The 13101-nt window shown below is 46.1% G+C and overlaps 1 protein-coding gene across 5 annotated transcripts in view; it reads right to left on the bottom strand.

Moving 5' to 3' along the window:
• Dock5 (dedicator of cytokinesis 5) overlaps positions 1–13101 on the bottom strand; it is a 182665-nt gene that overhangs the window by 51377 nt on the left and 118187 nt on the right. For all 5 annotated transcript variants that reach the window (XM_013143478.3, XM_063234885.1, XM_063234887.1 and 2 more), the window contains 9 exons: positions 12553–12656; positions 11532–11715; positions 7893–7990; positions 7570–7659; positions 5829–5929; positions 4004–4138; positions 1864–1975; positions 1083–1153; positions 553–659 (listed from right to left, as the gene is read on the bottom strand). In XM_013143478.3, the coding sequence (XP_012998932.1) occupies positions 553–659; positions 1083–1153; positions 1864–1975; positions 4004–4138; positions 5829–5929; positions 7570–7659; positions 7893–7990; positions 11532–11715; positions 12553–12656 (1002 nt within the window). The remainder of the gene's footprint in view (positions 1–552; positions 660–1082; positions 1154–1863; positions 1976–4003; positions 4139–5828; positions 5930–7569; positions 7660–7892; positions 7991–11531; positions 11716–12552; positions 12657–13101) is intronic.

Below are 13101 nucleotides of genomic sequence, written 5' to 3'. Positions count from 1 at the left end.
GTTTGGAGGTAGCGCCTCAGCTCTGCCTGCCCTGGCTCCTGGCTGGAGTGTTGAAGCACTAAGTATAGGTCAAACAGAGTAAATCTGATTGAAAGTGTCATCCTTCTTATTTGCTTGCCATTTTCTGGAGCTCCTCTTTCGAGAATGAAGTTATCTAATTAATGAACCACCTGCTGATTGTTCCTTCTTTGAGACAGGGTCTCCCTATGCGGTTCAGGCTGGCCTTGGGCTCACTTTGTAGCCCAAGCTGGTCTTGAATTTGCAATGATCCTCCTGCCTCAGCCTCCAAAGAGCTGGAATTATAGGCATGCGCCACCACAGCTGGCTGACTGTTCTAATTCAAGCTTAAACACACAATTTTGCTCCTTCTGTGATTACGAGAAATACTCAACTGGCTGCAGCTTCTTAAACTGGTGTCTCAGAGGTGCTCAAGTACTGACAAATTGGCAAGGAAATTACCGACATTTCAAACACAAAAAGGCAGATGATAGCCAAATGCCGCAGACCTGAGCCTGGTTGTCCAGGAAACGGCCGTTTCTGCTGTGGACTCACCTGACTGCTGGAAAAGGCTGCTCTCTACTATCTTGGTCATGCAGTTGAGCTTCTGCCGCACTAGCTGGTTGTCCGGGATGCTCTGGATGAACTTGCAGAAGAGCACGCTGCAAGAGAGAGCCCAGGTCCAGCGTTCTCACCCTGCCAAGCCAACAGCGCCCCTAAACAGCTTTCTCCTCCACTGATACACCTGTGCATTGAGTCTGCCTGGAAAACTGTGAAACGGCCCCTGGTCTCAGAACACCCTGAGAGTCCCACACACCTGGTCCCCAGATGTAAAGCACCCCATATATCCACAGTAGCCTTCCAGGCCTGCCCAACACTCAGCTAGCATGAGAGGCCTTTTCTGGCCCCCTCCACACTAACACTTTGCACTCCTGGGTCCTCAGGCAGGGCTTCAAATGTGTGATTATGCACTTTCCTTTGGAGTTAAATTTTATGTTTGCATGTTCTGTTTCCCCAAAGAAAGTGCAAACCTCTCTCAAGGATCAGCTGTGTACGTTCTTTTGCCAAAGATTTGCAACACTTACCTGAGCTCAGTGGGATCGAACACGAGTTTGACATCATTGATTATGTTTGGCAAGTATTTCAAAGCTGCCCCCTGTAAGAAAAACGCCAAAGGCAAACTCAGTTGCCAAGCAAGACAAATACAGAACTTACAGCTTGATCCCTGGAAAAAAGGGCTGCACCTGGACCTGAGACAGGGAACTGCACACAGATGCCCTTGGGAAGAGGAAAGCTCATGTAGCCAAACACAATCTCCTCCTACCTTTCTCCTGAAAGTACAGGAGACACAGCCCTCATTCTCCCTGTGAGTAGGGGTTAATCCATTCTGGTAATCCTGTGTTTCCTAGTCCTTTGGAATGACTTTTTGAAAGAAATAAATTCTCAAAGTCTACTTCACAGAGTTACATAAAGAACAAGGGACCTAGGATAAAATTTAAACTGCAGCCTTTGAGGATTATGTATTTCATGCTTTAATCAAACTATTGCCGCTTTAGACACCGGAAAATGAGCAAATGAAAAAATAGAAAAATCTCCCTCATTTCAGCAGGGAGATTTCTTTTTCTTTTCTTTTGTAGTACAAGTCGAACTCAGGATCTTGCACTTGCCAGGCAGGTGCTTATGCCGTTGATCTGGACTCCCAGCCCAAAATGTGGCTTTGTTACTTGCTCTCAAATCTTACTAAAACTCACACGCTTTCCATGAAGCATGGATCACTTGGCTCCTCTCCGACCTCAGCCAGTTCTGAGTTCTTCAGAACCTGGTCACCCACAGCCTTAAGAGAGCCACCCCAGGACCCTGGCTGACCTTGATCTTGACGGCTTCCTCCAGGGGTCTGTCCATCAGCATGTTGAAGGAGAGAAATAACTGGCGGATGGAGTTATTAAATTCGTCTCCGTCATCACTCTGGCCATAAAATCTTAAAAGCAAGAAAGAGAAAAATAGTCAGAGTTTCTCATCTTTAAAAGAAATTTTAAAACAGATTTGTGGCCTCAATAAACAAAACAAAACAAACTCCTCATACTGGATGCCAATGCCTCACTGGATACCACCTTATGCGGTGTAGAGAGAGATGGCTCCTGGGGCAGTCTAAGGTGGTTCTGGGAGGAAATCTGACACAAGACCGTGACACAGGGCTCTCCTATCGCTCTGTGAAGATCAGCCCACTGAATAGGACTTTCCGGAAGTGGTTTGGGAAGCCCTGTGTAGGTGGATGCGTCCTGAGCCACTAGTTTACGGGCACTTCTGGCAGGAAAGAGAACACCAGAAAGTCACAGTGTCTAGTGCAACAGGTGAGTTCTAGATGCCTGATTTCTCCGTTCATCAGCAGAAGGTCCCATGTGAAAGGGACTCCTCCAGCAAACGGCTGGAACTCACCGCACGGGCCACCTTCTCTCCTCAGCATCCCTCCTCCCTTCCACCTTAATGGCCTCATGCAGGTCATTCTGCAATGAACGACCACAGAGCGTGCATGCCTATAATCCTAGTATTCTAGGAGGCTGGAGCAGGAGAATCTCAAATTTAGCACCAGACTGGGCCATTCAGTGACTTAGCAAGACTAACATCTGTCTCACCTAATCAAGCCTTGACTGTATGAGCAGAGGTTCCAGACAATGAATGGGTACAGAAGCTCCTTAGCCCAGAAAGGTGCTGAACCCATACGATCCAGAAAAGCAGTCAGCATCCGACCTGTCCACTACTGATGCTGATCTCCTCTACCACAGGGCCTTCAACTGCACTGCTACAGGTTTGTTTGATGAACGTTTCCAGCTTTCCCTCACAACATTTTTTTAAATCAACTGGAAGGCTAATTCTTTTTCTCCAAGTAGAAATCAAGAGCCTTTGGCCAATTTACAGAAACAGTGAAGTCCCCAGCAGCAGTGCCTGGGCTTACAAACTGGGTGGCAACTTCAACATCAAACAGCCAAGAGCAGAAGATGAAGTCAGGGTTTTATGGACAAACACAAATGCACACATACATGCGCTAGTTGATTTAAATCAGTCTCCTCCAGGTATCCACATACCATGAGCACCCCTAATCTGAAAATCCAAAATGCTCTCAGATCTAAAAACTGTAAGCACTGACATGACACCACGAGAGGAAAATTCCACATCTGACCTCCTGTGGTGGTTTCAATCAGAAAGAGGCACATTAGCAAAACTGCATGTAATACCTCCAGGTTTGTGAAGAGGACAAAGATGAACCAAAATCAATTCTGTGTTTAGATTTGGGTCTCATCTGCAAGATTTCACCCAAAACCCCTAATAATCTGAAATACAAAACTACTTCTGGTCCCAAGCATCTTGGATGAGGGATATTTAATCTGTAATTCTTATGGCAGCTGCAGAATATGACCTCCCTCAGAAAATTATTATTTCATCAGAAGGTGATGGTAATTGTGAGTTTACTTATTTGCCAGAACTAGCAACAAAGAGCTTTTTTGGAAATTAGTTCTTAGAGTATCTTAAAGTAGAGCTAGAAGAGAACTCACTGAATGTTCCGCTAGGCACTTAGTATTCCAAACTTCAGCAGCGCCTCTGCCCACCCCAGCGCTGAGGCTGTCTGTGATCCCTGCCCTTTCCTCACTGCAACAGCAAGTCCCATTGACTCCTCCTCTCCACTTGCACCTACCACAATACCTTTTCCACACAAGAAAGGAGACAATTGCTTAGAACATAAACCAGATTGCACTGCTTCTCAATCAAGGCCTTTCCATTGCACACCCAGCATCCCTCACTGTCAGGACCCCTCAGCACTCTGCTGATGCACAAGGATTCCACATGGACCTTCTGCAAGGGGCCCGCAATCCACTGCCATCCTTGGCATTGAAGTTATGGAGTCTGGTGAATCCATGACACACTGCTCAGACAGCTGAACGCAAGTGTGAGGAGTGAGGGAAATGAGGAGGAGAGGGCAGCAATGGGGCCAAACTGTGGCGACCTTTACCTTAGGTACAGCACCCGAGACTGGATGATGAACCTGAACAAGTACTTCAGGGCTTTCAAAGCGGCGAAGAGCAACTCTGTCTTGCTGGAGTCGTCTGCATTAGCCACATAAAAGTTCAGTACCTTGGAGAGTTTCCTGAAAAAAAATAAAAAAAGAAAGAATAATTAAGCCAATGAGTAAAATGGAACCCTGAGGGAGGGGAGGGTGGAGAGCAAGGAGATGACTGGAGTCATAACTCCCCTTATATTGGTTACAACACGCCCTCCATAGGCTCACTAACTCTCCGGAGATTCAGCTTCCTCATCTGCAGGGTAGATTTGGAACTTGCCTTACCAGGCAAGTTGGAACACCAGGGATCAATGCTTCCAAATGGTGGGAAGTTTCCCTCCTTAAAAATACGGATCAAGGAACGAAAAAGTGGAAAGATTTCAAAGCATGAGGAAAGTTTAATCTCTGGCACGAGACCAACATCTTCAGATGCTCCTGGCAAGCAGATATGACGATAACCTACAGGAATCACTTTAAAATCTAGTTCGCTCCATTCTGCCCCAATCCTTTAGATGCATAAATACAGAGCCAGATTGAGTGTGGGGAACAGAGCTCGATCCAGCTCTCCAGAACACTCATGGTTCTGAACACGTCCATGGACAAAACCCTTCTGGGGGATTTTAGATTGCTCTTTGTGTCTTTCTGGTCTGGGGACCAGGGATCTTGATCTGTGGTCTTGATCTTGTGGTAACTCAGAACTTTGAACGTTTGGCTATTTTGAGCTCTCCTTGAGACTTTATAAGCTTTTATAGAATTACCACAGAATCCAAAGCAAACATGTGGAATTAACCAGATGCTGTGGAGAAACCCAGACTGTTCCTACTTGGGGGTGGGGTGAGTGTTCCATTCGGCTTAGTGTATCTAGGATCCCTGGCTAAAAAGGATTAAACTTGTAGCTGCTGCTGACTTGGAACAGGAGGCCGCTGCCTGGGGAGATCTCTACTGCTGGTATAGCACCACCTCCTCCTGCCAGTGAGCATCACAGCCATCTCACCAGCTGCTGAGTGTGCTACAGTACACCTCCTTTACGGAACTTGTTTCTGTACTGCCATGCTTATTTAGTTTAGGAAAGAACACCAGGGATCAATGACCTGACTCGGCAGGTCAACCAGTAGCAATCAGCATGAATCACTGTCCAGAAGACTATTTACCCACCCTGGCTACATCCTGTCACTATTTATTGCATTGGTCTGGATCATGACTGCAGTGCAAATGGTGGGAGTGACAGGCCACATACACTAGGATGATCTGAGCACTCTAGGGGGAAACACAGTGAGTATCAATTGTTTTCTCCGAATAGAAAGCAGACTGAGCTGCAAGAAATGCAGAAACCTCTTCATTTTTATGCAAAAATAAGAAAAATGAAATCGTACATCCCATGAATAATACAATCCATGAAGCACTAGTAGAATACGGCTGAGAACATGCCCTGCTCTTCAGTCATATTTGGTCTTGTTGAACTCACTGTTAGACACCATTGCTGCCACACATGGACCTCACTGACCTCCAACTCTAAAGATCTTGAGTTTGGCCATCTGTCCTTGATTCTGCTCCTAACTGGCTTCAGCCACTACATTTCTGGATTGGTAAGAGAGACACTGCCTTATCTAAAAGGATGAGTCACAACAGATGACTTTTTTAGGTTAGAATACTCAGCAGGTTCTGTACTCAAAGCTACTTTAGTGAATTCAGGTTCCTTGCATGTTTTCAAAACTCCAGCCCGGGGAGCACAAATTCAACAGTCCAGCAGCACAGAGGTCTGATGAGTCATACTTACACATATGCCAATGTGGCACTGAAGTGCTTGTAAATGTAGGTTTCAAGTACAGGATTAAAATGCTGGAACTTGATGTCTCCTATCAGTGAAATAATGAATACCTGCCAAAGTAGAAAAAAGTCAATGACAGGCATTCTGTCAACAGGCTGCACGCTAACCTCCTGGAACCTTCTTTTCTAGCTTAATCATTTCTGCAACATTCCTATTCTATGATTCCAGAGCTAAGGTCAAGTCTTGTGGTTTATATTTAATCAGTGCAGAAGCAAGAGTTACTATGCATCAGATACTGGGTGATATGGTACAGATACATGGTGGTGAAGCTATGATACACGTGTCACAGGGGGCTGTCTGGATCACTGAGAGCTCTAAAAGCTTCGTCCTCACCGGCATAAATGAACCAATATAAACCAGCATCCCTGACCTCAGGGAGCCACTGGGTCAAAGGGAAGAGGGTTCATGCACAGGTAAATTAAGTCCTGCATCAAAAAAGCACAGCATGCCAGCGATTTAGCTTAGGAGCATAAGCACCTACCTTGCAAGTGTGTGGTAGTGAGTTCAATCCACAGTACAAAAAAAAAAAAAAAAAAAAAAAAAAAACAAAACACCCCAAACAAAACCAGCAGGAAGGAGACTATGGAGACAGCTATCTGTGCAAACAATATCTAACCCAAGAACACAGCCAATCAAATAGCCTGTGGCATTTCTAGTGCTGCTGGAGAGAGCACAGCCTATAACATCTGTATTCTGAGTACAGCATAAGTGTCCCTAACAACCTGAGCTTCACCATGGTTTGGCCTCCTGATTCTCCCCTCACACCTCACCTCTAGTGGGTGTGAGGTACATAATCTGCAGATAACTAAACTGCACCTAAAAGTGACAGAAGTGTGCAAAGAAAAAGGCATTTGGGATTTCCACCCATGCCCATGGCCAGCTGCTCTGTCCCCCAGGGACTGAGCCGCAGACTTTGCGCCATGGCACTTGTTACCCACAGTCTCCCTTTCCCAGAGACCCGACCCTCCAATCTTGACCTTCTCTCTCCTCATGTCATATTGTTAGTGTCTTGACCGCTTAGTGGAGGGCGAGTGACCCATGGCTGCATGGAGCGTCTCCCTTAGCGATTACATTCAAGTCACATTTGCCCTGAATTTCCCCACACCAGGAGGAAATGGTGCCTGCTGTGGTTATGTCCACTTCCTCCACCTACACCTCTGCTCTTCCCAGATTCTGGTCGTCACTCATCCTTCTGCTGATTTCAGTTCTTGGAATGCACTTCAGTGTTTTGTGTGACTAATTCAGTTGTCTGCTGGGCTGCACACAGCACCTCAAGAGGCCAGCGGGATTCTCCAACCAAGAATTCAGCCTCCTCACTCAAACACCTATGCCACGCAACAGCCCTGCTGCTCACAGGTGTCACTGAGGTTCTGACTCCCCAATGGCAAAGTGAGTCAAGATGTTTCCTGCTTTCTAAGGTAAACCCTTTGATTTCCCTAATGAGAAAGCAGAAGCTGATGAAGAGTGAGCTCTAACAGAAAACCAAGAGATAAAGGCCTGCAAGAGGAGTTCTTTATTTCTAATTTTGCATCAAGAATTTTAGTCTGAGGAAATCATGATGATGTATTACAAATATTCGTGCAGAAGCAGATTCATGGAAATTAATTATAATAGGGAGCTGCAGAAGACCACACATGTGGGAGGACAAACACCAGGTCATAAGTAGTAGGTAATACATTTAGCTGCTCACCAATGCATCGAACACAAGGAAGTCATATGATTCATTGTCTGACATTTCCATCATGATGTTAAAAAGTGCATCTAGTGTGTCCTGTAAAAACTGAAGGTAAGAAAGTGAGGTTATTTCAGTGACTTTCAACTTCATGTTGTACAAATTTGGGGACAATTAGGATTCAATGGAATAGGCTTAAAAATAGCATTTTCTTAAAAAGCAGTACCCATGCTTAGCAATACAGGAAACCAGCCTTATAGTGACAACAGGTAAATATTAGGTTAATAGGTGAAGCTGATCATGTGGCAGGTATGGTGCTAGACATGAAGATGTACACATACCTTCACGATCTCTCCTCCGTCCACCTCCATTAACTTCTTTAGGTTGTGTGTAATGTTCTGAGAGTTGGAACGCCAGTTTAACAATCCTAACAGGTCAACTGGGAAGAAGCATGACAAACCACAAGTGTCAGGAGGACACAGCTACAGAGGGCTCTGGTAAAGATAGCTGCTTCTGCTAGCTCTTTTGAGAAATGCCTTGTCTGTTCTTTTCCCTACTCTAAGAAAACCTTGTAATCCTCTTTCAATCTTCAAAGAGGAAGAAAAATGAACTGCTAATAAGAATATAGGGGCTGGGGATTTAGTTCAGTGGTGCAGTGCCTGCCTGGCAAGCATGAATTCCTGAGTTTGATTTTCAGTATAAAAATATTCCCCAAACAAAATAAAATCTGATTAGAACTCACAATTTTTTAAAAATAATGACATCATCATCACAAAACAGTAACAGTAGGAAGCAGCCAGATGCAATGGTGCATGGCTGCAATTCCAACTCTTTGGGAGACTGAGGCAGGAGGAGTGCAAATATGTATAAGGCCAGCCTGGGCAAAGTGCAATCCTGTCTCAAAATGGGGAGGAAGGTGCACTGTGGGCACAATTCAGGGCAAAACCCCAGTCCTGGGGAGAAAGAAAAGCACCCACATACTCCTAAGTAACCATGCTACATTTCATTTGCTGTCTTATTCACTCTTCCCTTCCTACCTATGCCTGGGTGGATTCAGAGAGAAGAGGAATTTGTACACAATATGGTAATTAATGCACTTGGCCACCACAATGGCCTCTGCCTCTCCCTCACCCCAGTATTGGGGACAGAAATACAGGATCTTTGCACTGGGTTACAAACCTTCAGCCCTGGCTCCAATTTGTACCCTCCTGCCTCAGTTTAATTCCTTCTGGCCATACTGGCACGTGGGTCTCACAAGGTAGCGCACACTGGCCTTAAAATTGAGATCCCCCTGCACCAACCTCCCTGGAACAAAATTTGATTTTCTGAGCCAGGGTGGTGGCACACGCCTTAATCCCAGCACTCTGGAAGGCTGAGGCAGACAGATAACAAGTTCTGGCTCAAATTAGGCAACGAGGCAAGACTTTGTCTCAAAATTTAAAAAACAAACAACAGCAAAAACCAAAAAGGACTGTGGATATAGCCTGAAGCAAAGTTCCAGGGTTCAATCCTTAGTATTACAAAAAATATAAATAAATAAGTAAAAATTAAGGAGGGTTTCACTATGAAGTTCAGGCTGACCTTGAACTCACTTTGTGGCCCAGGTTGGCCTCAAATAAATGGCAATTCTCCTGCTTCAGCCTCCCGAGTGCTGGGATTAGAGGTGTGCACCACCACACCCAACTCAAAAAAATCTTTTAAAAAACTTTGTGGTCATTAATCTGGGAATGCTGATGGCCATCTCAGGGCCCTTTGTCCCAGGGAGCGGAGGGTAAGATGACTTGATGCCTGGGACTCAGCAGAGACGAGGCTTTCTCCTGCAGGGCTGAGCGCACTTCTTCCTGGACTAGAAACCCTTCTGCACCTCTAGCCAGCACACCAAGGCGCTCTGCAGACTGGCCTGCTCTGGGTTTTTGAAAGCAAATTAAATGAGTCAGTAAACGTAAGAGCCAACAAGATCTGTTTGAAATCAGTTCCTGTGGTCTGTCCTGCGGTTTCCCAAGCCTGAACCCCCGCCCTCAGCCACAGAGAGGGGCCTCCGACTTTCTCATCTTCAGCTCTTTCTTTCTCCAAATAAATGTCATTGGCTCCTCCGATTTCCTTGAAGTCACAGGAAAGCAAACCCAGGAGCGATTCACAGCAGTCCCCTGGAGCAGACGGCCTCCTGCTACCCTGGTCTCTCTCAACTCCTTTGCCAAGTGAGTGATGATCTCTCCTGCTCCTGCTGTCCGAATTCAGCTGGCTTTTCATTACAAGTTAACCTCACAAAAGCTAATTCCCCGTTCTATTTGTTCTTCTTTCAACTCCAGCTGGAGGGATAACCTAACTGGATGTTCAGTGAATGCTGTCTCTCTTCTTGAGTACCCCTGGATTTCCAGGAGTCTCACTCCAAATCGTCCCCACAGATTTAAACAAAACAGGGATATGATTTTTAAAAACTGCCATGTCCTGGACAATGTTTTAAAGTTAGCATTTACCACTACATATGTTTTACATTTAATTATAAAATTATAAATTAATAAAATCATGTAATTCAAGCCAACCTTCACTACTGGACATTGGGTAGGATCTGGTGTTTTCCGAATATATGTACAGGGAAACACCCTCGGAAATAGACTTCTCACTGTTGCCAAGGTTCAGCTTCTAATGGTCAAATCGTCTTCCATAAAAACCTGACTCTCTGAACACCCATTCTCAGTTTATCACGCTGCTTCTTCTTCTTTGCCAGAGTTATATGACTGGTACAATTAATTTTGTTTTGTCTTCCATGAGGCTCCCAAGGTTTTCCAGCTTAATTTCTGATGAGCAAGTTCTTACTTTCCCCTATGCATCTGCCCCTTACTCACTCTGTTAAATGTAGACGCTATAGCCAGCCACGGCTGACCCCCTCTGATGATCCTCTAGATCTGATCCTTCCATGTGTCTCGTGGTCTACCTGTGTGTGCCACAGCGCCTGTCTGTTATCATGGAAAGCTCTAGAAGGTTTGCCATCACTGGAACTGTGTGGTCTGTCTTTCCTTCTGTAAGGCTGAATTCCTGCCAGGTACCTCACCCAAGTCACCCAAGGCCAATGGGACTGATGATCTACACTTTAAAGGGAATATGGAATTTCTAAAGCAGTAAATTGTTGGCTTATTATATTCAATTGGACTCCATATTGGTTTTCTTTTTTTTTTCCTTTTCTTTTAAGGCAGAGCCCAGGCTCACCTCCAACTTGCAATCCTCCTGCCTCAGCTTCCTGAGTGCAGAGAGCACAGGGATGCACCACCACACCTGTTCTCAGTAGGATACCTTGTGTGAGGTAGGTTAAAGGACTTAGAAGCTGCTGATGGTGAGCACATTCCATGCAGTACACAGGCGAGGCCACAACTGACACCAGATTTGAAGGAGAAATAAAAATGAAGCCTCATTGGAGCTGTTCAGTGATTTTATGAAAAATTCTCAAATTCTTGGGTAACACAGAAAAGAGAAGCGTCCATGGGGGAAGGAGAAACTGCAGCGCAAGGTGCAGTGTGAGTGGATGGTCTAGCACTCGGGGGGCTACGGCAGAGAACTGTGGGTTTCAGGTTGGCCAGGGCTACATACTGAAGGCCTGGCTCAACAAACAAACAGCAACAACAAAAAGGAAGGAATGAAGGAATGAACAAAGGAAGGAAAGGAAAGGACTGTAACAGGTATCCTTGGTCTCTGGCACCCTCATCAGGCAGGAAACTGGTTCCGACCGGAACCCTTCTCTTGTGACCACCCTCTTGCTATCTCTGCTTACAACCTGCATCACTGAGATTCCTGCTGAAGGAAGAAAACACACAGAAACATGTGGAAGCAGTGCTGGGATTTCACCAGCACAACCTAGAACGTCGGGAGGAGCGGGCAGTGGAAGCCAGCGGCACAGCACCCACCTCTGAAGACCTGACCCACGTGGCCCAGGCCCATGAGCCCAAGCAGAAAGCTCCTCTGTGTCCCCGTCACCCTGCACCTACCATTCTGGGTGAGCTTTGTGGAGCAAATGAGGGTGGCAATCTGAAAACTGTCCTTTGTGCTGTCCTTGCTGGGGGTAAAGGCCACCTGGTTTTTGGCTGCCTGGAGCTCCTTTTCCTCCATCTCCAGCTTGGTCCCAGGCAGTGTCAGGTAGAATTTTGCATCTTCCATTTTCTTGTTGTCACCCTGAGGAAGAAGCACGTTAGACACCAAACAACGGGCAACATCTCCTGTGTGAATGGGGACCAGGTCCAAAGTGACATGGCTTTGTCACTTTATACCCATGGTTCCCTCCAACTCAGGCACTGTGATATCTGCGCCAGAAGCAATTTTTCATAGAATGGAAACAGGTGTGGGTGGTAAACTAAAAGCCAGAATATCCTAGTCTCTGCTGGAAATAAATAACTGTATTACAGAACACAGTTGGACTACATCCTCTTGAATCTATAAAGGGTCTGTGCGGCACTTCCTTGGGGCGAGGGAGGCAGAAATGGCTTGCTACACCTTGTGGAAGTTTTACAAAGGATGGAGACGTTATGGAAAACATCCTTCAGGTAGATGCATCTCAAAAGAGCTGCCACCTGTGCTGCCGCCTCCTGGTCCAGATATTCCTGGATATATGAGATTCTCAAGTGTCTGCTTTACACTTTACAATCCCAGCAGATGCAACAACTCAGCAACAGTCAGGAAGAAAGAACAGGGATACACACACCGGGAAAGGAAGCGAGGTCCCACACACAGAGCAATGGTGGCTGCTTCAGGGTGATATGAAAACCACCATCTGCAACTCCCACCACCACCTAAGCAGACCTGACCAGGAACTGCCTGCCACATGGGTTGACACAGAGCCCAGGAGGGATAGGAGAACGCATGGGCATGCGATCAGAACCCGCTAGGTTTCGACTTTCAGGATAAACGCATATAGTCTCAGGAGGATTCTGATCCCTAAGCCAGTTTCTAAGCCAGTTTCAAAGGGAGTAAATGTGCTCTCGGCTACTCTGGACCTCGTTCCAGGAGCAGCACCTTATACACCACCAGGTCGTGCCTCCCATCCCGCAGCGTGGTCCCGTCGGGGTTCATCAGTTTCACGAAGGCCACCCCAAAGGGTCGCTCTGATTTATCTCTGGCTGAAAAGACAGAAAGGTATGTCTGAGAGGTGTGGAAAACACCGGCAGGCGATAGCTAAATGTCGCTTTTGCTCTGAAGTGTGATGTTCAATCACACTATAATAAACACAAGTCAGAAAGGCATAGTGAGCGTATGCATGTCGGGGTCCCCCCCACACAACGAAATTAGCTGCTACCCCAGGCAGGCACCTCTTCCTACACACCCTAATAAATGAGTCCAGCATGCACATAAACCTCCAAAACAGAAACACTGGGGTTACTATTGACTGTACCCACACATGCATTATATCTTAAAGTCCTGTGGGGCTTGTTCTCTTTGTTTCTCTCCATCTCTTTGGTCTCTGCCTGAGCCCAGGCCACCCTTACCTCTTCCATTTCCTGCTTCTCCTCTTTTCCGTTATGGAACTAGGGATTGAGTCCTGGGCCTTCACACTGAGCTACACCT

This window comes from Cavia porcellus, unplaced genomic scaffold (assembly GCF_034190915.1).
Source record: "Cavia porcellus strain 051 isolate PalLab524CR breed Dunkin Hartley unplaced genomic scaffold, mCavPor4.1 scaffold_24, whole genome shotgun sequence".
NCBI classification, from domain to species: Eukaryota; Metazoa; Chordata; class Mammalia; order Rodentia; family Caviidae; genus Cavia; species Cavia porcellus.
The sequence above is the reverse complement of the archived record's forward strand: the minus strand, read 5'-3'. Positions and strand labels throughout refer to the sequence as shown.